At 36.7% G+C, this 27,890-nt stretch overlaps 1 protein-coding gene across 1 annotated transcript in view; it reads right to left on the reverse strand.

Moving 5' to 3' along the window:
* Positions 1–27,890, reverse strand: part of ACER3 (alkaline ceramidase 3) — a 56,250-nt gene that overhangs the window by 14,650 nt on the left and 13,710 nt on the right. Inside the window, exons 2-6 of the mRNA XM_036382729.1 lie at positions 22,272–22,382; positions 15,073–15,125; positions 10,902–10,954; positions 8,689–8,770; positions 7,514–7,549 (exon numbers count right to left, since the gene is read on the reverse strand). Of these exons, the coding sequence (XP_036238622.1) occupies positions 7,514–7,549; positions 8,689–8,770; positions 10,902–10,954; positions 15,073–15,125; positions 22,272–22,382 (335 nt within the window). The remainder of the gene's footprint in view (positions 1–7,513; positions 7,550–8,688; positions 8,771–10,901; positions 10,955–15,072; positions 15,126–22,271; positions 22,383–27,890) is intronic.

The raw sequence follows: 27,890 nt of genomic DNA on the forward strand, positions 1-27,890 counted from the left end.
AATAGACTATGTGCTATTCCCACACTGAGCATCACTATGGGGCAAAACTTTCCAGGAAGCATTTCAAGCAACTCTTGCAGATTGTTTGGATTCAATCTAATTATATAGTGGGAAGGCTGCACAGTCTGAAAAGATCCATGAGCAAAATCTGACTCACTGTAGGCTTGATGAATTTGAATGCAATCACCTGACTTATAAAAAGTCAAAGTAATAATTTTTTTTTGCCTTGTGATCTTTAAATCACTCTCTTTTATGCACAAACTTAAAATCCATGTAACAGCACCTCCAAGACATAAAGATTAAAGAAGAGAAAAAAATGTAGCCAGTCATGCCTGCGAGTGATGCAGAAGTCACTGCAGCAGAGAGGATTTTTAGACACTGGTGACATTCAATTACTTTCTTTATCTTTTATTCTGAACACTGGTTTCCTTCAGCCAAAAGCCAATTTGTTCCAAGCAGCTGTGCTTTGCTCTTTTTGCCTCTCTCCAGTGGCCCACAGGCCTCCCAGTATTTTTTTGTTCCGTGTTCACTGACTTAACTTTCTCATCTTGCTTCTAGTTAGCTACCATCTAATTCTGCCTTTGTTTAACATGAAATGGAAAAGTTATAAACCTTTGCTGTCTTTTTTTGAAAGCCACTAAACCTCACAGAAAAAGTGTGCATACAAACCAGTGTCCTTACCGTGTTCTAGTGACCTCCTCATATCCCTCCTTCTTTTCCACTGTCTTTGAGACAGGGACTGCCTCTCAATCTGCTCTAACTGGGGCATTCAGATCCTACTATCCTACAAGCATGTCTAGTCATCTCACATAAAACAGGTTACTGTAATAATGCAAAGTGAAACCTTCCTTCCAAAAGTCCATAAAGGCAAATCTGCAAACTCCTTGTAGATTTAAGGATAAGGTTAGTAGTATACTATATTATCAGTGCACGTATACAGAGCAAGACAGACAACAGAGCCCTTATGTTTGACAACAGGTAAAATAAGCCCAATACTGACTATTCAAAGTCAGTCAGCACAGCAGCTCTTCATTTGCATTCAGAACAAGATTAAAGAACTTCAGTAAATAAACTACTACTACTGTGTGTTCTGCTCTGTAGATCTAAACAAAGCAAAACTATTTGAAAGGCTAATTGCTTCTGGCTTGTAATTTATACAAAGCTGTTAGTTATATTCCAGTCCCCTTGTTGGGGTACAGCACGTAAACCAGGAAAAAAAGAAAACCAACACAACCTGCTAGACACAGCCTGAGTATCAAGTGCTTATCAGTCCCAAGCTAAGGGTAGGAAAGGTAGTGCTCAGGTGTGCTAGGTGCTGCCTCCTGGTACAATTCTTCATTACTGACATTTTACCTAAAAAGATCCCACCAATAATATAATAAATATATTATCATCCTCATTTAAAACAGCCCTTTTCATTTTTTCTAATCAAATCCAGCAATTTATCCTAAGAGAGGGATGGTACAGAGGAAGATACTCATAGGAAGGCTCCTCCAGGATCCAAATTACAGTTTGATTTGCTGATTTTCTCCCTCTTAAAATTTCCATCACTAAAGCACTCCTTTGCAGTACAGATATGGGAAAAACCTATCCATTAAGAGCAATTTCTCTCATACACATTAAGGGTTGTGACCACCATTATGCTTGTACCCAAATTGCTTTTGAATTCTTTGTACAGGGAGTTCAGTAGTGTCAGACTCTGCCTAGAGAAACAGATCTTACAGGCAGCCCAAAGCCCAGGTAAAATGTTACCTTTTTCAGCAGTTGCTAAAAGCAGGAAAGAGCAAAAGCTAAGGAAAGCTTCCTTTGCAGAGTTTCTGGCTTGATATTTCCTACTGAGTTAATGGCTTGCAGAAGAGGACAGTATTAATGGAGGAAGGAAGGGGGGAAAAAAAGGAAAGAGAACCTTGCAGTGACTGAAGAAAAATATGCCCATCGTTGACACTTCAATTTCTTGCCTTTTCTGCTTCCCCACCCAAACAGGTTGTTAGCAGTAAAACACATTTGTGTTTAAAAGCCTGTGAAAGACTGGAACAACAAACTGTTCTGCTCTGCATGCTCCAATCCTCCTCGCTGAAGGTGAGCACCCAGGAGGTGCTGCTGTGATATACAGAGACTGTAGCTGCTCACCTCCCCCAGCTGCTTCTTTAGAGGGCTACACACCAAACTGCACAACTTAGTTCAGATGTCAGGCAGCAGTGCTTACTTTATCTCTTTTACCATCCATGGCTTTACTGATTTTATCATGGTAAAGCTTTGTTGGGTATTACCCATCCATCCAGAGAAGGACAAAGTACAATATTATATAAAAAAAGAAAAATCTGCCTTATTCGAGTTAGATAAAATTTTTCCATTCCTTTAACTTCTTTTGTCTTTCTTGTCTTTAACTAAGACATCATTTAAATGACAAATGACAACCCAAGCAAGTTTTCTGCTATTTTGTCTCACGCTGCCATTAAACTGTAGGCCAAAGAACATAATTTTACTGCAATTGAAACAAAAGGAAAGATCAGAATCTCAATCTTCTGTTACCACTAGACAGTTCCCTCTTTGCTGTTTCAGGTGAATAAAGCTCTGCATATTTCAGCTTTGAAGGTATCTTTACAATTGAGGGAAAAACCCAAAATCTGATCAAGACACAGTGGATAACCTCATAAGAAGGTGAAATATGAATAACTTCCTAATTCACAAATGGGAAGTAAGCACTTCAGGGCTCAATGTCTGGCAGCATTTTTAATGTGAAGGCAATTAAGCAAATCATACATAAATTCACTTATGTAAGTCAGAAGCAAGGTTGAGAGGGTGAGCATACAAAACTGGTTCTTCATCTACCCTTCTAGTACAGAAAGCAGCAATAGCCTGCTATTTCCACTTCTCTGTTTCCTCTGCTCCTGGCTTTCTACCTATCTTTGGTTAATGAAGTCAATTTATCAGCCTCAAATATTAGTATTCACATTGGGCACTGTACTGAGAGATTTTGAGTTCTTGGCAACTAGGTTATCTAATACTCCAACCAGCTATCAAAAGACAGTTAAATACTTGAATGTGGAAGCTGCATTTGCAATTTGCAACAAAGAAAACTGAGCTCTGCATGGGTTTGGATTTCTGGAGAAGAAATCTGAGCTGAGAGAAAAAGGAAGGACAACCCCAAGACGACTCTGAAACACCAAGTAACTCGGCACAGTTACAGCTGTGTAGTACCACAGGCTGCCTTGACAGCTCCCGAAGGAACTAACTCAGATTCACTGGGGTTGGTCCTGTTTAGATGCACGCATGTGATAGCAAAATGACACGCAAGTCACTGCTGCTGTAGAGCTTTGGGACACTGTCTGCACAGAAAGTCAAGCTTCCCCTCCAATCACTTGTAGAGCTGAACCTTTGGAGAGTCAGAATATCCTTCCTCATTCCCTAAGCTACTGTAGGTAGAAGCACCAGCCAGAATGAAAGCTGTACTCGCTTGGGAAGACATCCCCAAACGAACTGTGTAAGAGTGAAATGTCACTCAAGTTAGTTTTATACCTGCTCATCAGCAGGACAACGATAGAACAGAAAAAGCTCTGTGGCGAAGACACGCCTGAAAAGGTCATTTTGAACAGAATACTGGGGAACCTGAATGTACAGAAAGTAAGAACACATTCCACCAAAAGGCACAATATATTAGCCACAAGCCTACAATTAACTATTGCCTTAGCAGCAGGAGGGACTCTGGAGAGCTATAAGATATCCAGTGGGTCCACATAGATTCCCCAGAATGGTGAATCCTGCAAGTCTGAACAGGTTGTGCCTGGACATAATATATTCTTCATGCAGTTTCAGGCTCCCTTACATACTTCCATACTTCTACATGTTTCATCTTGATTTCACTTTCTTCTTTGCACTTGTATATTTAAAATACCTCTAGAGAAAAAAAATCTAATAATTTTTTTTATTAAGGCAAATGAAATGCCTTTTCCCACCATGCTTACTTTCTTCCTCTTACTCAAAGTCACCTGAAGAAGCAAATCCAATACTTGTATTTTACGTCTATCAAAAGTAAAAAAAAAAAAAATCCCTGGTCATGCTGTTATGCTGTAAAGAGTGAACACATCCAGGCACTCCCTCCCCTCCTTTTATCATCTGTGAACAGTTTAGAACAAGAATAGTTTGTATTTGTCCATCAGTGCATCACTTCCATTTTGAATCAGTCCTCATCCTCATCTTCCAGGTATCCCAGTTATCTCTTCATTTCCCCCCAGTACTCAGTGATAACTCTGAACTTTGTATCATCACAAACACCAGCAGTACACTCTTCTTTTTCCTGCTACAGGTTGTTAAAAAAGAAACCAACCAAACAAGTCAGTCCACTACTGATTCCAAGAAAATTCAGGCTTTCTCATAATCTCCTTTAGTAATTTTTCACTAGTCACTACCTTACCCTATTTGCAACTCTCCTACTGATCTGTTCCTCCAGCTGACTTGTTTTCTCATGGGACACCACAAGAACATTCTAGAATGCCTATTTTTATTATATCACATTTCCTAACGTAGAAGAAACAGCTATTTAATCTAATTTTCCATTAACCTTTTAATTACTTGTTTGCTAAAATTTGCCTCAAACTGTCACAGCAGATGACTACACAAATAAAACAGGTTTTTAGAACTATCTCCCTATTCACATAACTTGTCCCACTAACTGAACAAGGTTTTTGATCACTCACTCCAAGTGATCAGATATGGCATGCAGCAAGCAGAAAAATCAGGATGGAACATGTTGCTTTGTATGTGACAGCTTCCTAGGCCTCATCATATTAGGAGGAGGATACTTGTAAACTTGAAAGTTTAACTTCCAGAGTAGCTACTACTTCCAGGGTAGTCTCTATGGATTACTTTATGGATTACTTTACAGCAGCAGCCATTCTTCCCCTGCCCCTTTCCTTGTATATATGTGGTAAACGGGGACGAAGAACTAATCTGATTTAAAATTAATTCCAAGGAGAGTTTCAACCTGTTGAGTTCCCCAATCAAATTCAGATCAGAAAATAAATTTGTGTGCCAGATGGAAAAGAGGGGAGAGGCACAGATGTTTTCTGTGACAATGATACTGGCTTAAAAACAACAGGCAGCTGGGACGTAGGGTTGTTTAGCACCTTGAAAATTAGGACTAACAGTGCTCTAGCCTGAGAGATTTGAACATAAGCAAGACAATGTATGCCTGTAAAGGCCATTAATATATTTCATTTAATTGATGAGGTGGCAAAAAATACTAGATCAGTTGTCAAACAGGAATTGGTTTTTTCCTTCTAATGATGTGCTGCCTCCACTTGCCCAAAGCATGCATCTCATTCCTCCTATAGTTGAAGCACTAAAACCCTTAAAGATCTCCCTTAATACGTGGATGCAGAAAAAGAAGTTGGTCTCTATTGCTACTGTGCCATGGATAACAAACTGAAATCACCTTTGTGCCCTGCTGGCAGCTGGCAATTTATGAGCCTAAATTGGAAACACAAGTAGAAAGTAATTTGGGGAAAAATAAGGCTCAGATCCTGGTTGCTAAATATAATAGGATCCTTTTTTCCATTCTTACTGGCCTCCTTCCAGAGGGAAAAAAAAAAACCAAACCAAAACCACAATTCATACTGAAACAATGAACAATAAAAAGTTATCCTTGTAGTTCTTCCTCTTTTTGCAAGGCTGACAAGTCAAAATGATCACAGACAAACACCTAGAGGAGCCAAATGCTGCTTTATCTCCTGATGCTACTTTCTAACCCAGTTAGAAAGATTGTGATTTAAACTATGATTGCATGAGCATGTTTAATTTTGCTTCAAGTCTAGGTGACTTGAAAAGCAGTTTGAAAATGCTTACGGAAATTATTTAACTTTTTTCTTTTTAATGCACTCTAAAATAATGGACAAGTATTAAGAACATAACCCTGTTTAGCTGTGTAGTCAGGGAAATATTTCCTCAGGATGTACTACATATTTGGCAAAGACTGTGAAAAAATAGGTACAGTACTTGAACATTTGGAATTTGGCCAAATTATGGAGAACTGTATGTTCTCCATAAAAATCAATTTGCAAAGAATTGTTGTAAAAAGTCAAAGAATTTTATGGGATCTAAATATTTTCTACACCGATTCCTCATGTATAAATTATAAAAGGGAATTCATATTCTGAACCTAAGAGAAACCAGATGCAGAAAATTAAAGGTCTGGGACAACAGTTTAAACTTTCTCTATTTCCCCCTTTCCCAAAAAGTTGTAATATCTGTTGTTTTAGTTTTTGTGACATGGGGCAACCCCTATGTCAATGCATCAAACTGGAATATAGTAAAGCTGTGATGTATTTATTCCAATAAATGCAGCTTGGGCAAATAACTGATTAAAGAGATAAAAGTTCATTATAAATAGCAAATTTTGCCACTATTGTTAACAAAACTACTCTAAATCACTTCATTCAAAACTGGTTATGACCAGCTCAGTAAAAGCACGAGTAATTGTCACTTTTATCCCAGCCAGTATCTTTCTGCTGGAAATGTAAATAGGGGAAAAAAATAAAGGATTTAATTAATACCATCCAAAAAAACCCACACTGCAATTTTCTGTTTTATCTACAGGTAGGGTAACAATTCATGTTTCCAGGGGAGATTATTTGGAGCAGCTGAAGATTTATTCTCTTGATCACCACTTCACTAATCCACCAACAGGAGCCAGTTATCATTTTTACAACTGCTGATGCGGCAGGCACGTTTTGACAAGCAGTGGCACTACCAATTTCAAAAATTAAGGCTTTAAAGCTCTGTCCTGCAAAGAGCTCTGTGCTTTTTACTTGGCAATTTTTCAGCTGTTATCCCTAATCAAAAAAACATAAGTGAGGGAAAACTACCCATGGCATACAGAAATGAGCATCATTTCTAACCTCCTGCAAAGAAGTAAGCGATGCAGGTCCTATCCCCACAGGCAGGGGATGCATATTAATACTCCTGGGCTGCCACAAAAGGAGCCTGTATCAAATGTTCCATTAAGGCTGTACAAAGCAGTCTGCTACATAACCCTAGAAGGCATTCTCTGCTTAAACTCACCTTGAATTTCCACAAAGTAAAACTGAGTAGTTAAAAAACCCAGTAAACTAATGTGTTAAAGCTGAGAGAACATGGTGCTAAGTCAATCAAGACATCTAATGATGTAAGGTCATAGTTTCAAAGCAGCTGCTAATGGAAAACAGCAGAAAGACTCGTTTAGATGTTCCTCTTTCTCACACCTTAGGGTCACCTCATTACACTTGCCACTGATGAAAACCATGGGAAATATTAGGTCACAAGCTAAAACACAACACACATTGAAGCATTCAAGTTTTTCAGGTCATTAAGTAAGAGGATGGTGACATGACAGGCAGCAATACTGCTTAAAGAAAAAGCAAACAGCAAATTGCGCTTCCCTTCCATCTTTCTTTCAGCAGTAAAATACCGTAACATATTCCACTAAAATAGCATAGTTGAAAACCAAAATTAGCTCCTCCAACAGAACAAGATTTACCTGATGGAATACAGGCTCTTTCAAATCTAGGTAAACCTGGAAAGATTCAAAAAGAGAAATAATTTGCAACAGAACCATCATAATATTATTCACCTAAATATTGCCAAGGTGTCTTCTGTTAGAATCAAGCCATGAGTGCCTGTCTGTGCACCATTAAAGTTGATCAAATATTTGAAGTTTCCTCTGGCAGAACCTGAGGTTTTAACTGTGGAATTATTTTAAACTAAGAAGCACAAATATCAATATTAACAACTAACATAAAGCTTCTAATTTAGTAGAGTTGACTACATACAAAACCAATTGAGATGCTGAAGTTACCAGATGTTCTTGATACGCACTGCAAGAAGAAATCATACTCAACTCTAATTTGCTTTTCTTGTTTTTGACAATAATTTAATGTTTCAATATTTTACAAAAAGCTTGTAGCTCTTCCTATTTGTAATACAGTTAATTTAATTTATGTTCTTGAAGAGGGAAGGGCACTAGACCTCAGGCATAATGTGCCACAAGTGTAAAAAATTTTAGGAGAAATTGAAGAGAAGAGGCAAGTATTTTGGCAGCTGGAGATGACTTATAATAATACTTTAATTTTAAAAGAAATGTTTATCAATAAAAATTACATAGGAAATTCCATCTGTGTGTGGTTGACAGTCAGCATGAAACTGAATTTATTCATACAGGAAGAACACTCCACTGACAAAGGGAGTCAAGTTAGCTGTGACACAAAAAAAAAATTAGAAGCATTTTAACTAACAGTTAAGTTCTTCTCTTATCTGCCTATTTCAGAACACCAGTCTGCATCCTGGACTGGACATAAAAGTTCACTTTTTTGCAGGCAAACAGAATGATTCTTATTTCTACAGATGAATTAAAGTGAGAAAAGCAGGAACACAGCTTATCCAAGGTCTCATATCAAGTCACTGGCAACTGTTTTTCTCACATTCCTGTTCTAGCAACTGGATTATTGCTTTTCTTCCTTATTTATTCTATACAGTGGTTTAGATAGAAAGGTTTTAGGTTTCTCTGGCCAGCAACATAATTTTGTCAACAAAAGAATAATTTGTCTTTCTTGACTGGAAGTGACAGAGATTTAGTATTGCCTCTATAACATTTCTGCACTGCCAGAAAAACTGCCAACGAAAGGGTGAAAATGCCATATTGGAAAAGTTACTTACTATGCTGACTACGACGCTGTATGTTATTAACAAGAAAAGCAGCGCATAATTGACTGTATTCTTGTACTTGAAACATTCATACCTGGAAGAGAGGATAAAGGAGAGACACAACATTCATCACTTACCATATAATGGATGCAATTTCCAAGGTATAATATTAGAATTTTTGTGAGAAAATTGATCCAAATTAGTCTTAGGTCCCTCAAGAAATTCTAAGTCCTTAAATAAAGACACATTATTGTAAGAAAAAAATTCATGCTCTTATCAGTAAACGTTTTTAAAAAATCTAAGGCAAAAAAACCCTAACACCAATAAGCTCAAGCATATGCCAAGAAGTAACCCACTCTAAGAAAAGAGTTTGTGAAGCAGAAGTGTTTTGAGAAGGTGCTTACAGGGTGATAATGGATGGCAAATTAGAAATTAGTTTAAAATGCAACACAACTGTCAAAAACATTACTGAGCAAGCAGCAGTGTAGGAAAAGGACTACCTTACAAAACACTGAACTCAGATTTGTTAAAATGTAGATTGTTTCTGGCTTGACTACTGCTGCAGTACAAAACATTTGCTAGATTGGGAACTGGTAAAAGTGGAAGGTGAAAGTACCTGACTGCTCCCAGTATGTAAAACAAACAATTAAAATTACTTTCACGATCTCTACACTACAACTCAGTCTCAGCTGTGATGGAAATACACACACATCCCAGACTGTATCTACATCAGAAAAAAGGTCTTAAAAAACCCCAACAAAAATGAATTTTGAGAAGCCCATTACCATCAGGGCTGGAGGAAGCTGTCTATATAATTCCAAATTATATCTGTCTAGCTCCTTTTTTTATAAACTTGGAGAAATAGACACCATCATGAATTGATAAAAGGAAATAAAATAAAAACACATATGGGAAACAAAAAGTCTAAAGGCAGTACAATGTGCTACATTGCAAAATGGCTTGCTGAAGTAATTACAGTTTGAGAATCAGCAAAACTGAATGATGTATAAGGGAATGTCCTGTGCACAACCACCTGCAACTTACCTTCAAGCTAACCAAAACAATTATTAAAGGCCTCCTGAACTACACATTAGCTCATTTTTCTGAGCATTTTAATTGCTACCAGGCATAAATACACAGAATCTTATTGGAGTTATAAATGCAGTAACAGACTTCAGTGCTTTTGAAGATAATAAAGTAACCACTGCACTAAAAAAAAACCAAAACCAACTCAGATGTATTTTTATAACCACTCCTCATCCTTTTTTCCAATCACATTCAAATCAGACAAATGCAAAGGCAATTTCAAGGAGATAGGGAGCTACAATGGAAATATTTCCACTAAAAGAGGCATTATGATTCTGGTCCTGAATTTGTACAAATCGCACTTATGTATGAGTCACAAACTGAGAGCAATTTCCATAGATAGGGGTTTAGTCCTAAAGCATCCCATCTCCATTGCAAGTTACCAGTAATCTTCACCATTTTCAACAGCTGAATATTTGATATGTTCAAAAGCAAAAAGCCTTTTTTTTCCTCTTTTAGTCTGCAACAAGTTGATCTATCATTTGGATTCACCAAGTGACAGAACAAATCATATTAAATCCAGACCTTGCAGCAACAGGCAAGAAAAAGCCAACTTAGGGTATCTTTACAGTTGTCAAATGCTCCATTGCTCCCAAAATTAAATGGGAGAACATATCCTGGCATCGCATTAAGCTGTCATGCATGTTCCAAGACACTATGTCCAAAATATGCATTCAACTCCTCATAAAATCTTGTCCCTTTAATTTTCCAGATGAGTGAAAAGCAGGTTTAGCCAGAAACCTGAAATTTGCATTTCGAGCCAGACTACATCATAGAAATCCAGCTCAAATAAACTATAATGTTGCTAATTTCGTAGGCATTACTGAAGTTGATTTTATTATATCTGCTGTTTTTATACAAGTAGCACTGAGCTCTGATTGTATACTACACATGCTTTAATGAGTGGGGTTTTTTTTCCCTAGCTGAAAAAAAACACAACAAACTGGTAAAATATATTTAAATTAGCAAAAACTAGGACTAAAGCCAGCCTGGTTCTCTAATATCATAATGCTGCACAAAAACAGATCTCACTGAAAGTAGTAGAAGCTTTCTGTATATGCTAAATTTGGCTTTGGAGACTACATTTCAAAAGTTAACATTTCATAAATATTCAAGGAAAAAAATTAACAAATACTTACAGGCAGTAGACAAACACACAACAACTGTATATCATTGGCAGTTCATCCAACAGCTATAAAAAGCAAAGACATCAAAACATGAAAGCTACTTTTAACTCACAAGCTTGTCTAAGTTAATTAAGGAGAGGGTAAGTCTTAAGTAAACAGGAGTTTTTAAGTCATTTGGATATCCACGTAGCACTGTCAAACCCTGTTCAGCTACTGAAGCTGCTGCATTAAAACATTATTACTCTGAATCTTTTGAATATTATGCTTCATAAACGCCCATGCCTTCAAAGAATCTTGACATTTTTGCAGCTCATACCTCTTAAAATATTTGTAAGAATTAATTCTGTAAAGCCAGGCTGAAGAAGACCATCCCATCTATGGCCTTAGAGTCAGTAGCATCTTCTTACTTGACAGAGAAATTGTAATGTAATATTTCCACAGCATAAAACACAATTTTAGTCTATTAAGATGGGCAATATGCTCACATGTTTACTTCCTAATTTTCGAAATTTCTTACATTGCTTTAATCCAGAGACAGGGCTTTTTGTTTGTTTGATGTTCTTTTGGGCTGTTTTGTTGGGTTTCCCCCAGAAATTATGATGGCATATAATGTTTTATTATCTTAAATAATTTTTATACTTTGGGAGAAAACTGGTGTGTTACAGCTGAAACAGTTATTTCTCCAGGAACTTGCCATCTTAATGAACAGAATTAAAATGGTAATCCCAAGAAATTTGATTTCTCAATAGCAGGTAAACTCAAAATTGCCATTTATCATTAGAAGGAAAAAGAATCATAGCATCATTTTCTTGTAAAATTTCTCACCAAAGAACTTTCAGGAATTTCTGCTTATAAATATACAATTAAACTTACCTCCTCTTAAGAAAGACTGAAAATCTTTCTTTCATCAAAATGGGAATGAAACAGGATACAAATGGATCAATGAAGATCCATAGCCTCTGATTTCTAATATGTTAAGCAAACATTAATAGGGCTTTTAGAACTTTTAGAGCTTGACTTCTAAGGAAAACAAGAACTAGATGCAAAAAAGATTTTGACCTTTTTCCATCATCACTCAAAGTTCTTGGTGGCTGTGTCTGTAAATAAATTGCTTTCCTACCACTGCTACAAGGTACTTAACAATCTTATTCATAACCATGTTATTCTGAACAATGAAACTTGTTAAAAGCAGTAATCAGCTTACGCAAACTCTTTTATAAAGCCAGCCTGATTCTGCTTGGTTTGGGATAATTTTCTAACTGCACAGTCAAAAACTTCATCTTAGCTTTGAAATTTCTTCTTTACAGGAGTAGAGAGATCTATTATCTTGAGTGTGAAGTATTAGCTTATTGTGATTTTGGTCATATAAAGCTCAGGAACTGTTTCACAAAACTGCTAAACAGCTCTGGCGCCAAGCTGCCACTGACAGGGCAGATGTTGCCTCCTCCCCCACACTGCCACTGCTTCTCTCCAGTGGGGGGATCAGACTGGTCTGGCTTACAGGGAGCCAGGTCCAGGTGCTGAGCCAGCACACAACCAGCCTTGCAGAGCAAGGCTAAAATCCCAGGACCTGTGCATTACAGGGTCAGGGACCACAACAGGCAGCACAAAGACAGTAGCAGGAACATTGGGAGCACCTGAAGCTAGCAGGCACGTTCCACGGCACCTTGCCATCACAGTAGTTTATCTTGGCTGTGATGCCTTAGAGGGGACAAAATAAAAGTAATAGCTGAATTCAGCTTTATAGTAATATATTTTACAAATTCAGAGATTTGCTTTTCCAAGTCTGATAGGCATTAGCTAAAGGATTAATTCATGTGGCTATTAAAGAGTGTGAGTCATTTAACACCTCATTAAAGAAAAAGGTGGGGGAAGAACAAGAAATACAATACAGGAAAATCTTTCAAATTTGGGCAGGTGCCTACACTCTTAAGTTCATATGCTGGCAGCATCTCAGGGATATTACAGTAGCAACAAAGAGCCTCTCAAAAGATCTTAACTAAAATTTGCATGCAGAAGACAATGACTTCTGTATCCAAAGGAATTAATGCTTCTAGGAGTTCTGTCAAAGGCATGCCTGGACAAAGAAGAACCATAGAAAGAAGGGAACTCAGGGGGCTGATTTCACTGGCTAAATAAGTATTTTGTGCATTCCTCAAGAATCCAATCAAGCAAATTCCCATAAAAAAAACAGAAAAGGGGTGAACTCCTCAGAAGTATTCTAAACAACTGCTTTCAAGAACAGAAGTGTTCACATTTTTCTTAATTAAGCAAATTGAATCGATCATTTACAGTATTAAGACTGCAAAACAAATGTAAATAAAAAAGTCTCCTTGAATAGCTATGCTGATTTTTAACCATAACAAGAGATAAAGTGAATGAAGAAAGTTTATTTACTGGTTGAACTGTTTCCTCCATGGTGATCAGTAAGCAAACAATTGGAATAATTATGGACCACTCGTGGATTTCACTTGGCTGCCAAAATAAATGTACTTTCCCTGCCTCACACGAAGCCTTTTACTTCAGTTGACAAGATGATGCAAGACATTCCTGCTTCCTCATCATCTGCTTCTGCCCCACTTTATTTACCACAGCTCATAGGTCCCTTAGTTGTTCTTATGCAACACAAGAAGTATTGAGCAAGTAGCAGCAAAGTGACTTGGATTAAAATAAAGCCTCTACACACACACAAAACATCCAACAACAGCTGAAAAATAACCCCAACCAAAACAAAAAAAACACCCCCAAAACCCCCACCTGAAACAAAACAAACAAAAACCTACAATCTCTCCATTCATAAAAGGTTTAAAGTCTGGATCATTTTAATGATCCTGATTTCAGGGTGCCCTTGCTCACCTCTGCATTAGTGTGAGAAAGAGGATTTGAAATACTGGCCATGATAGGAACAAGCAGCTGAGGGAAGTAATATGAAAAAGTGGAAATTCAAGGCAGTTTCACCACCAAATACAGATAAATGGCACCCTAATTTGGAACAGAGTGGTGAAATGGCTGTACAAACCACCTTTTTCATGCCAAGAAAAGCACCAAATACTCTTGAATAGTGACAACAGTATGCTCTGTAGAAGCTGACAGTCTCCACCACATGCTAGAGATACAAACCAGAGCATCATGGAGGTAAACATCAAACAATCAGCAATATGTAGGTCCCACTGTGATCAGCAGAAATGCAGGATTCAATTCAGCTGCCACAGCATAGTTGCCTAATGCCACCTGAGATGCTCTGTCACTCCCAATACACCCATCCAAGATTGGAAGATGTGACAGGAGTCTAAGAAACCTGCACCTCTGTGGCATGGAAGCTGGAGGCTTGAGAGAACACTCACAGGGTCTAAAATAACACTAAACATTTCTGTTTAGACAAATGAATCTTTTTTGAGCAAAGATTGCCAGTGGAGTCTGGAGAATGATTCAGCCCAGCCAACTGCCTTTCTCCACTCCACTGATTAAACTGTATTTCCATTGACTGTGGTGGGAACACAGACTTCTAGCACAGACTTTTAAATGTAGGTTTCTTAATCTTGAACAACATCCCACTTCACTCTGACTTTAATTCAAAGATGCATTTCCTTATTCTTTGCAGACGTAAAAGAGGACAACAGGACAAGACGTCCTGTGTCTCTTTAGAAAACAGGAAATACCAGGACAATCCCTATGTCCTGTGCCTTGTTACAGAATGCTGTCTGCTTGAAAAGAGAGGGAAAATGACTCAATTACCACTACTCAGAAGATACTGATTTCAATATTAATGCTACAGCTCCATCTAGATAAACAGAAACAAAAAGATGAGAAAAGTTACAATAAATAGCAATAACTCCAGTTTATACTGCTTGCTATTATGCCAAACCTGTGAGAATTTTAAAATAACATCTTGTGTAAAAAGATAACATGATTTCCCAAAGGATAAAGTGTCCTTTACCACCATAAGCAATTGATGATAGCTCTTATTTTAGATGCAAGTACATATTTCTGTATATAATCAGTGGAAAATACCTACTGAAACAAGACCTGCATTACTGCCTTGTTGAGAGCAGGAGTGATGTACAATGATACTTAAGGTAGATTAACTCATTTTATACAAGTTTCATCTAGACAAGAAATGGCAAAATGACTGAACAGCAAGATACGCACAGAAAATGATTCACAGCTACTTATCAGTACTCACCTGCATTTCATACTTCAGGGTCATGTGAAAGCACCAAGATCCCAATCCCACAGCTGAAAACAAATCAAAACTAGCATCAGCATAATAGTATCCATGTAAAATTTTCAGGTACATTAACTTAAATGCATGAAATGCATGCTTAACAGTGAGAAAGAAATTAGAACATCAGCATTCTACTGCAGAGACAAACCCCCCTTTTTCCACAGCCTTCTATTTAATATATTAGTCACCAATGAAATCCCTGAATTTATAGGGCTTTGGGTGTGAATGTCCTCTTTAATTCCTCTCAATACTGTGTCCTATGAATTGGGCATAATCTCAAAGAGGAGAAGAGCAGAGGGAACCCAGAATGAATGGAATATTATATATCAATCTATCTTTTCCCTTTTTTTTAAATTTTAAGTGAATTAAGATTTCTCTGTTCCAACCCTTCTATAAGGCAAAGCATCATTCAATAACTAGTACTCCTGAAAGTCTCTCAGTATTTCTGCTCACTGTCCAGTTTTAAACATGTATTTTACCAAAAGCTTTTTGTTGTCTCCATAAAACATGGTGTTAATAACACCAAGGTCTGGGGTTTGATACCCACAGGGGCTGCTCATTAAAGAGCTAGACTCAATGATTATTGTGGCTCCCTTCCAACTCAAGACGATTCAGTGATTCAAAAGCAGAAGTGAATTGCTACTAGAACTCAGAACTAGAAATTCAAGGTAGACAAACCAACCCCACATAGCGTGGATTTGTTTTGTGATATGAGATCACCATTTCCAAGCCTTCTCTACAGAAAGATGAGCTTCTAAGAAATTATTTCTGTTTATTTGAAATACTTTCCACATTTTGAATTTACTTCTGAAATTACTTTATGAGACATATACTTTGCCTATACAGTTTTTTCAGTCAGGCATGAATAATGCTTCTTGGAAGTTAGATTGCTCTGTTTAGAGGAAAGCTAGTACAGTATTTAATGCATCATTCATTACTTTGAAATATTATCAGTAAAACACTCGCATCAAACACTAGCTCAGTTTTATATTGCAAGAACAAGTACAGTAATGTGATATCTTGTCTTCCTTCAAGAAATTATGTTTTACCTCAGACTGTAGTTTTAGAGAAAGCCAAGTAATTTGCACTCAAGTCTTGATCACTGAGTAGTGCTGCTATATGTTGTGGCTAGACTATCACCTTGTCTACACACACCAGTCAAGTTTCACTGATGCATAAACAAGAATTCTATCTCTCTGTACTCTGTAAAGGATTGCCAAGACAGTCATGAGACATGTCTGGAGATGCTTCCTTAGATGTTATAACTAAAACTGTGATTATTACACTTACTCAAGGAAATTAAATACCTAAGCATGTAGCTTTACTGAAATACAAAACTGTAATACAGGAACATTTCAAAATGTATTACCAAACACTTCAGTGTCATTATTCCTCTGGGAAAATTAACAGAGTTCCTACCAGAAAACAAACAACCACACACACTTCTGTAAATTTTGATTACATTGGTTTGCTTCTGAAAAATCCTTCCAAACAGCAAGCTATAACTGCTTTCACCTTCATTAAGATTCTGATGAGAAATTCTCATAGCCATTTTTCTATGTATACAGAATATGTGACAACAACTGTTCATTCTGGAGGAAAAAACCCATTAAGATCATCATTAAAATATTGCCATCCATTATCGTGCCTGTCACAGCATACAAACTCTTACAATTTGTAATAAATGTCATTTTCAAGTACGGGCAAAATCATTGCATAAGAAATTTCAACAGATTTTAAATTAGCAAAATATATGGCTGGGGTTTTCTTGTTTGTTTTTGTTAATGTTATTTGTGTTAATAAATCTCAACAATCAAGGAATTCCTTTCCTTCCTCCTATACAGTAAGAAGCAATTATTTCTAGACTAATTCTTCTTCAGTCTTTGAAAAAAATCTAGCATGCTGCAGATATTAGTATTTCAAGTTCATTAATCCCATGACTATAGTTAGTTCTTACAGTTAAAATTGATAGAACCCCTCTTTCTTCTGTGCAATAATCACACCTGGAGTTTCTCTGATTATGAAATTTTACTATGCATTGTAGAACAATGTTTTATTTATAGTATCTATATAAAATAGATACCTGGAAGAAGAAAGCTTTCAGGGACAGATCTTATGGTTCCAGGCTCGAGACATTTTTAAGAAATATCTACTTCACAAAAATCATCTGCAATGAGACATTCTGCCAGCTTTGTACTTTTCAAAATATGAGTCATCACGATCACTGCAATGACACAAGTTTTCAAGAGAAGCAACTCTCCCATACAGCCACTGACACACTGAACAATAAATTTGCTCCTTACCTTGTAAGCAGTTTTCATATTTTAGGTGTTTCCTTTGGCAGAGGAGCTTAACTCACTAAAAGCTGCATAATGGTTGGGAAGCTTTAACACCATCTGAAGCAGTAAGTACTATTTCCTCTCTAACTACTGTAACTCATTTTTCATAAATGCTACAAGTCACTTGGCATTTTTACATCAATGAACCTCCCAAGTTACAGGGGATATATATAAATTATGTATTAAGCAGAGAATACACATTAAATCACAATATTATGAGATCAAAATTGCACTTCAGAAGACTAGAAATGCAAAGTCAGGGCTGCTGCTCTATGCAGACTAACAGGGTCTTTTTCTGTCCTGCAGCAAACACCCTGTGTGGTTACTGCCAGTGGATAAAATAGTGGTGCTATGATGATGTAAAATCAATGCACCTACAAACTTTACTTCATAGAAATACTGTCAAAAAACTTATGGGCAATACCTATGGCTAGAAATAATTGAATATTATACAAAAGATCCAGCTCTATATATGAACCCTATAAACCTCCAGGATTTGAATCCTAGAGGGATTTTTTTCAATAGTTTTAGGAAGCATCAGAAACGTCATATAATCAGTGATAATTCAGTTTGATGTAACTATTCCATCAGCACTCAAAATTCTCATTATGAGGCGAAATCCTTTACAGAAAAAGCAGTTTATTAAGATTTCACAGAAATGGTAACTATACAGGCACTGTATGAAAATATTCTGAAGGAAAGATGCTCCAGATGCAAACACCATTATTTAAGTATCTACACATGAACTAGTTGTCAAAGCTTCCACTAAGAAAATGTCATTATTAAGAGTAATGCAGCTGGCCAAACAGGTGTTTTATAACAAGTCAAATGATTCTCCTGACTTTACTGACTGCACTGGCAGACAGAACCTTCTGCACAGGTAGACACATACATTTAGGTGTTTAAATTTGGAGCTAAATTCCGTTTTATGTTTTTACAATGACAGAACTTAATTAAAGATAAACAACAACACACTGTACCATTAAAAGTTAAAGAATGAAACAACATGAAAAAGTAGAATTAAATTAACTACTTTTAATGGATTATTTTGTGTTGTAAAGGTTTCCCCTCCACAGCATAAGAGACAGGAGAGACACTGGTTACTCCAGAGGTACAGCTCTACAATTAAGCCCCAGCTTGGCTGGTACTATTCCCAGACACTGCGGTACAAGTGTCTGCACTAGTGAGTTGTCTGAACAGTCTGAGGTATGAATGTGGCCTGTTCCAACGAGCACTTTCCCCAGGCAGCTTCCAGGCACAGCCCAGCAGCCGGCAGAGGCTGGGGCCCGTGCTCAGCAGGCAATCTGTATGCGGTCACCTTGTTTTGGAGGCTAAGATGAACAGACACGGGCTGTTCCACGCTGCCTGGCTTCAGCACTCAGGAATGTTCCCAACCACAGCTGATTTAACAACACTGACATGGCCCTGGGAGCTTCTCTACAGGTGTTAGGTAAGAAGAAGGGAATTAACTCTGACTGAAGAGGTTCTAACAAGTGTTTTCACAGACACAGAGTTTCACTGGAAATTAGATTTAATAAGTTGCTTATTAAGAGTTCCTATGGCTATTCCTAATATAGAAAAATTTTACCTTCTTTCTTCCTCCACTTTGGCAATGCTTGAATTACTGAGCCCTTATTAAACAGGCCAAAGAAACATAAATGAGAACAATCCTTCCAAATTTCAAGTGAAGTATCTAACAAACATTACTTCATCGAGTGCTTTCTTATTTCATTAGGTCCAGAAGTTTCACTTTTTTATATATGTATTTATACACACACACACGCACAGAGTTTTTTAAAAATCAAGACCCTTCAAAATCACTGTTCCCCAAGATGTATGAGGAACTGGCATGTGTAGAATCTGATAAAACACTCCAGAATCATAAGGAACTACTCTAAACCAACTGCTTATTCCTTGAGGTAGGAATGGTCTGATGATTTGTTCCACCTACTTCAGGTGACGCAACATACTGAAATAATGGCTTAAGATTATTCTTCATAATTTATATGCTGATTAAATGGTTCTCTACAGCTTAAAAATCATACCCAGGTCCTAGTGAGTTAATTGAGAACATGCACTTTATGCTGAAAGGCAGCAGAAAAAAGGGCTGAGAACAGTGTGCTGTATCTCAAAGGCCTTGCTGAAAAGTGTAACTCAGTATTGGCACCAGTATGAACAAGAAATTTATTTGAACAATTATTCAGAAATACCCCTTGTTATGCAGCCAAGATCTTAACATGTCTATGAAATGAACAGAACTTTCATAGTGCAAAATGCATTTACTTCAAAAAGGAAATAAATATCAACCAAAGAGATTGTGGGTATAAAAGGCAAGAACTGAACATGGTGCGGCAAAACACAAAGAAACTGACAATCAGCTAAATGTCTGGAAGCATGCAAAAGAAGCAGCTGATTTGGATCAAAATAATGTCTAGAAACAACACCTCATGTTCTCAAATGCTAACAGATTTAATTTTAACGTTGGCTTTGACAGCTGTCTTTTAGTATCTTGTAAAATCTCAGTAACTATTCAAAATTGCTCAAACTGAACTAAAGTACCCTCCCTTCCACCCCCATCTTCACAGCAGAACTGTTAAAGAATTTCTCCTTTAACAAAAGAACCCTCACTTAGAAGCTCTGCTGTATGGTCTTTAATGAAGCATGCTGTCTCAAGTGAAATCACAAGTTTGTGTTAAATTCACTATCTTTTCACAGATTAAGTCTACATTTATTTGTTACAAATTAAATAAATAGAGTGAAACCTGTTAATAAATAAAATTCATACAATGTAAAGAATTCTGTCTGATACTCCTTACAAAAAGAATTTTCTGTATACTTACTCTATCTCCACTTCAGTATGCCTCTTGTTCAGTCACATGCACAGAGAGAATGGCAATGTTCCTGACATATTTCAACCATATTTAAAATTCTTTTTATGTTTTCATTCACTGCTTTTATTCTGTAGTAGAGCAAATGTTAAATGGTTTGTGATTCCAAATCATCTTGTTCCTGTTTTTCACTGCAAACTATAAAGTCTTCTACATTTCTTTACATCTTTCAACTGCTGTAAAACAGGGTTACAAATATTGAAGCAGACACAAAGCAGAAGGGAAACACTTTTGGGAGAGACCTTTAATGTTAGGTTCCAACATATGAGATAAAAATCAACCCATTTGTCACTTCAGACAGGAATCAAAGCCAACTCAGTAACAGATTAGCCTAGATGGAACTCAGGACTGTCTTCCAGCACTGCTGTCCAAATACAGGCTGAGCTCGCTTTCAGCAACAGCAGAGAGAGGAAAAATTGAAATACAAGGTATTTACTGTGATCAAAGACAGTTGGGTTTGCTGGCTTTTTATTTGGTTTTTTTTTTTTTTTTTTTTTTTTTTTTTTTTTTTGGTTTTTTTTTTTTTCTTGGTGGGTTTGGGGTTTTTTGGTGTTGTTTGGGTTTTTTGTTTTTTAAAAATATTTTAAACATTAAATGGGACATGAGAAATGCCCATCTGGTGTGGCAGCCTGACATTCTGGTCAGATAGTGACTGCGCACTCTGTCCATCATAAACTGTCACTGACAGAGGTAGCCACAAATCATGGTGAAAACAGTTTCAAACTAAGTTTTAATTTAAGGGATTCCTTTTCATAGTTTAAAAAGAATGGCAGTATGGGACACTTTGATTCAAGAACACCCAAAATCAACTTCAGCAAACATTTACACACCACTTCTACCACCTCTTTTTAAAAGTAAGCCCTGACCTTTAAGAATTCTCTCTGTTTCATACTGAGACAAAAATTAGTAATTACATGAAACCACAGAAAGCCTACAAATGGCTTATTAGAAAGTGCTCAGACAATATGAAAAGCAGTGCATTGTTGCTGCCTATGTTTCACATAGATCAGGAAAGCTAATATAACTGAAAACTGGTGAATTTGCACCTTGTGTATGCTACAGTTTAACTGGTATCAAGGATACATTTAGCACATGGATAGGCATTTTTCTACAAGGTCCATCCACATACATAACAGGCCAATTTTAAAAGTAACATTTATCAATCCCTTACCACTCCAAAGACTGGGAAAAACCTCCATAAGGCAAGAGCTATAGCAAATACAGAAATCCTGTGGAACACAGAGATTCTATGAAATCTAGTTTTGAGATCCAACTGCCAAATCTGAACCATCTTCAAACGTTTTTTTCATAAGGAACAAGACTTCTAGTCACATAATTAACATTTAAAAGGAACTTGGTTATTTTCTGAATTTTGTTATTTTAGAATGGACAGACTTCCCTTGAGTTGATCTAAACATGAATATCATGTTGTTCTTCCATTCTTGCAAAACTTCCCAGACATGATGGCTGGGTGATATATGCCAAAGAGGAACTGGAAACAAATTTGAAGTAATGAAAGAATGCCTTTCCAGTTCCCTCTACATCTTGGCCACTTCTTCTATTACTCTCCCATACAAATGTCACAAAAATACTAATATAGTGTGAAACTGTTTATAAGCAGAATACACAAAACACCTTCTGTAAATGATCAGAAAAGTACAGAGAGCGAGCTAAGATGCACTGAGCAGGACCCAAAGCCAGAAAAGGATCACTTTAAAATCTGATCGAATTATTTAGTGAATTCTAATCTCATGTTCCTCCAAAAGATACAAATTTGTGTAAACATTAACAAGTGTAGCAAATTGAGGTCTACCTTTCACACACATAGTATTTTGGTTTAACTACTTGGTTTATCAATATCTAGATAGATTTTCCATTGCATATCTGAGCTCTCTTTATAAGGAAAGAGCAAATTAAGTTTTACACATACCTGTAAGACACAAATATGCAGCTAAATATCGTTTTTCAAGGCCATCTTTATAGGTCTGAATCGCACCATAGATTGGAGGTAGAATGAAAATCAGGTTACTCACTGTGTTCCCTGTAGGACAGAAACACAAAGCAGAGATTTAGAATTGGGTACTATACAATTTAACTAAATCTAACAAAATTACATTCACTCGTTAGAGACAGGTTCAACAGTTTTCATCCAGACAGTGACCCAGCAAGACACCACTGCTCTCCATCCCTGGTCTAGTGGAAGGTGTCCCTGCCCACAGCAAGGGGCTTGGAACTAGATGGTCTTAAAGGTCCCTTCCAGGACTCTATCCTACATTCTACTCAATGCAAAAAAATGACATGTGCTGCAGAGACCAGGGAAAGCAATAAAAGCCAAGAACCCAGCTCTTGTACAGTGATTTAGATTTGGCTTGTTTTTCTTTTCCCAACGGTGCTGACCTAAGCAAAAGTGCAATGAAATCCTGCAAAGTTTAAGTGAAACAAAAGGAAATGGTGCATCTCTCAACAGAAGGGATGCAGATTCAGCTTTTTCACTTAACCACAAATCATAATTTTGAGAATAGAGGTTATGTTATGGGAATTAAATGCCATACAATTTGGAAAAATGAGCAAATCTGTTTAAAAAAAGGCTTATACAAAATAAACTGCACATTTTCACACACCATCAGTTAAATATATATAAAACTGAAATCTAATTTGCCAATATCCCAATGAAATATACAATTTATGAGGTTATGAAGACACCACCCCTCCCCCTCCAATTTCTGTATTTTTTCTGTATTCAGCAGAAAATCCCAAAAGCATTTCACACTCTAGAACAAGGATGAGTAGTAGGTCCTTTCTGAATCACACCCCTAATTCAAGCAGCTATTTTTCAGGAGTCCTACTTGCCAAGATCCATCCAAAAGAAAAGCAAAACATAAAAAAATATGTTCATATAACCCTAAGGTATTGCAGCACCTCTAAAAACAAAAATTCATACTTCACAATTTTAAAGAAAATTCATACTCAAATGGAAAAAAGGTTATTTCAGAACACATGTAGCAGAAATGTACCTAGCTCCATTGAATGAGGTAGCTCTTCTATATTCTCACAAACTACATACAAATCTCACTTTGAGACAGCCTTCTCAACCAGTTAAAAATCTCATCTGATTTTTATCAGAACTTCTTTAAATTGCTTCCTTATTGATTTAACATAATATCCTGCCCAACCACGAATTTCACCAAGTTATAACAAGTCAAATCAGATGTGCCAGAGATCTCACTCTTCTAGACAGATCTGAATTATGTTCCTCCATGTAAAAGAAGCCCAGCTGAAAACAAAAACCTTCTGTAAGGATATACAAGTTTATACCTATATAAAAGGCCTTTTTTGTGTTTAAATCCTTCGTGGAATCATTACTCTTTTACCAGATTCCCACAGCGTTGCAATGGGTAGTGATTCACTTTCAACAGAGATGTTTGGAAGAAATTCACTCAAAAATGCCATTGTGTAACACAATTGCCATGTCCTCCTATAAATCATGCAAACATGTCATTAAGCCTTGAAAAGTAGAATAAAGGTTACATAGTCTGGATAGTGAAACTTCTGCTTTCTAAAGCAGTGCTCAACTATGCCCATTTTCAAGAGAAGTCAGTAGACATTACATAAATGTCACTTTTCAAGGTCACTTAGTTATGAAACTGTCAAAAGCCTGGCAAAAATTCAAATATGAAAATGCCAAACAAAAGAAATACCATGATGTTTATCCACAATTGGGAAGGCACATGACTGTGGAAGAGAGTTGCAGTAGGATAACAAACTTCAGATGGGTGTAAGAATGCAGAAAACAGATTCTTCTGCAGGAAAGGGAAGGGAAGGTTTCAACACTTCCTGTTAATCTATAATTACATTAAATTATTGAAAATTTATGAGCATTTAATCTGGGAACATCTTGCTGAGAGAGGAAATACCATAGACCTAATCTAGCTGTACATTCCTGCCACTCCTTCTCTGCACTTTTTGGCCCATATTACTCAGAACATTTGCAGCATGGATTAGGCAAGCCTATCTGCAAACATACTTATTGAAAGTTGTGTACATTTTTTAAAAAGGGGAAATGGGGGCAGGGGAACAATAAAATCCTCTGGCATACTGCTAGCAAAATTACTTTTTTCAAGAACAAAAACTCCAAGGCCTCTTGCAAACCCAGGTCCCCAGGAACACATATTTCATAAAAGTCTAGCTAGTCTTTATAGGATTATCGTCACACAGAATAGCTCATAAATTCATTAAAAGGGATTTTTACTAATTCCACCAAAAAATGGCAGTGGGATATGCACAGAGATTAGCAAAGAATACCAAGAAAGAAGAAAAAAGTGACACAATGCAGACCTATAAGTCTACAGTTATTTAACAAACAAGGAAGTGAAACAGTTATTTAACAAACAAGGAGGTTGGAAATGGGAAAACAGTTCAAACTGACAAAAGGAAATTTAGTGAAAAAATATGAATCTTTTTTTTAAAACAGGGGAAACATAATGCAGCAGAGCTCTGTGGGAAAACCAGTGAATGGAGAAATTGCAACTATGGCACAAGGCAGAAGATATGTAAAATAACTAAAGAAGAAATTATTGGTTGTGCCTATAAGAAATAGGGTACATAAGAAATTTGATGAATGCACGTGGACAGACTTGAGCTTAACTCTGTACAGCATTCTTATATTCCATTACTAGATTCTTTGAATACTGGTCCAGGGAGTGACCTAACTTTTCTTTAGTGACCAAAGACTGCTTTTCAATATTTTATCTTATCTTCAACATGTCCATCAAAAGAAAGGCAGACCACATTGTCTGGGAGAGAAATGAATGAACTTGCAGACTGAAATGACAAGAACAGGATTAAATATGATGGCCATGAACACACCTTTCAATGTGAATATGAATCCTTATTCCATATGTAGAATTAATCTATTTGAAGAGGCAGAAAAGTATGGTAACTGACCATAAACCATCACTGTATGCACCAAACCCCTTACATCTATTTCCAATAGAGGCAGTGAAAATAGTTATGTCTTCATGCAAGTCAACAGTGGAACACACTGTTCTCTAGTTATTGATAAAAGAAAAGAGAAAGCTCATCAGGTGCAAAGAAGCTCCACTCAGATGGGAGTGATGAATGGGAGCCTATAATTTCAGAAGGGACAAAAATTGCTCAGCTCACTGTACAAAACAATGGCTGGATGGAACAAGACTGTGCTCTGTAAAGACACTGTTTGTCAACGCCAATGACAAAAGGGAGCTGTTTGAACTGAAGGATAATACTGACAATGACTAAATAGATATAAACTAACCCTAAATAAATGCAGGCTAGAATAAAGAGGAAAGCTTCCCATTAGAGAGGAAATATTTACAACTGCTTCCCAACAGAAATGAGCAGCACGATGAACCTGCTTTCAGAGTGGAGCTCAGGAAGCTCCACAATCAGATTACATGATGCAGTAGCCTACCAGAGTACTAAACCAGACCATGTCCACAAAGATTATACATGGTACTAGGTACAGGGCTAAATTAAGGTTTAATCATGATAATGTGACTGACTGCACAAATTTCCATAAAAGTCTTTCAAGACTGTTTTAATGCAAATCATTGTTTCAAAGTAATGTTTTATTCATTGAGAGAATGCCATAAGGTACCAGTACAAAATCAAATTTATGCAAAACATCTTTTCAACAAGCTTCTGTCTGTAGGAAGAAGAACAGTATGAGCGTTAAACCACATCTGCTTCCCATTCTACAAATACAGCAGCAAAACCTGGTAAGTCTTTTTCTAATGCATGTGCATTCACAGTCATCTTCAGGCCCTAAGAAATATGTGTGCTATCATTAACACACAAAGATCCATACAAAGACTGACCACAAATACAAACAAAAATAACTTAAAAAGGGAAACAGTTTCTACAGGCAGACCCAGGTACAATATACAGCTTACTGTTGCACAGACATTGCAAACACAGTTAGGAAGGACACAAATTTTAAGTACCTTTCATAAAATTTCCATTTTTCCAAATATGTAGTTAATTCCACACTAGAAAGTAAGTGCTACAATAAATTTGGATGAAGAGTCAAAAGAGGAAAAAAAAGTGAAGCTGTAAATAAGTTGTAAAAGAACATGGTCATAAAGGAATAATAAACAGGATGCAAAAAGATAAGGAAAAATACTGGGAGTTAGAATAAAGACGCTGGTTTAGGTGAGGAAGGAAACGTGCTATCATAAAAAAGAAGCAAAAATTACCATGTTCAACTTTTGAAAAGGTGATCAGTGTGATTTATCTGTATTAAGAGAAGATTCCTCCTATGTTTGTTTACAGAATGACAGCAAGATTCACCAAGCACAAGAATCTTTTCAAATTTTAAAATGTTCTGGCTCTCTCTGTCAAACAAATTAGGATTTTTCACTGTCTTACGGTTTTTAAAAGTCTCAAACCAACAGAAATAAATGTTACCCTCAAAGAGAAAAGAAGAAAACATTTGCTGTTTAAAAAGTTGACTATACATAAAGCATAAATAGCTCATTTAATATCAGGACTAACAAATGCAACATTCACCACAGTAAGACTTTTCATTATAGTAAGATTTTTGCATGCCACTGTGAAACAGGAGAAAGGTATATATTTTAGAAAATAGCAGCCACTTTCCTAAGTTGCAATAGAGTCAAAGTATCACTTTAAGTAAACACACAAACAAACAATGCTTTGGGGCTGAAAACATCAATTTCATTGTCTGGATATCATGGTGCTCTGCACAGTCAATTCCTGGATCATGTAGCTTTATCTTTTTACATCACTGCAGGAAGAAATTAAAAATAATTATAAAAAACAATGCCTCTCAGATGGCATCATGTAGAACTTGATTCATCCTTCTATCTGCTTTCAGATATAAGGAATTCTATTTCATGGTTTTGTTTCTGGAATCACCTCACGCAGTTCTGGTGCAAACTACAGCTCATTATTAGAGAGTTTACCAAGTTTCAAGAAACTGCAAAGCAATGCAATTCAGCCACCTTTGAGAGCATAACCATCTACCATTAGGTATGCTCTCTGCTCAGAAGAGCCAACTACCCAGAATCACCTGGTTTGGCCACTAACTTCAACCTCGCGCTGTTCTTGCTCACGGCTTATCACCAGGAGGGCAGAGCAGCAATTAGATTTTCACTTCCACCAGCCAGTTTTAATATATTCCACTTCAAAGTCTACAATAACTGCACTTCAGAGTGTCAGGAAATGAAAACTCCTGTTTCCATTTGATATTTCAGAAGGACCTCAAGGGGAGAAAACCAAGTCATCCCAACAGGAATTTTGCCAATTTATAATTACTGGACTCCCTCCTTGCTAATGTGCATGAAGGATCAATATAAACATCCTGTCACTTACTGAAATACAACACACTGTTACTGCAGGCTGGAACACAGGACCAATGCCAACTTAAAAATAAAAATCATAAAATAAATTTTAAAAAATGGGAGCTTGGGGTATTTGTTTTAAGCTACGAGATCCATTTCTTACACTGTATAATTTTCCTTTCCAAATACTAAACTAGCCTTGATTTTGT

The sequence above is a fragment of the Molothrus ater genome, chromosome 2 (assembly GCF_012460135.2).
Source record: "Molothrus ater isolate BHLD 08-10-18 breed brown headed cowbird chromosome 2, BPBGC_Mater_1.1, whole genome shotgun sequence".
In the NCBI taxonomy this organism is placed as follows: domain Eukaryota; kingdom Metazoa; phylum Chordata; class Aves; order Passeriformes; family Icteridae; genus Molothrus; species Molothrus ater.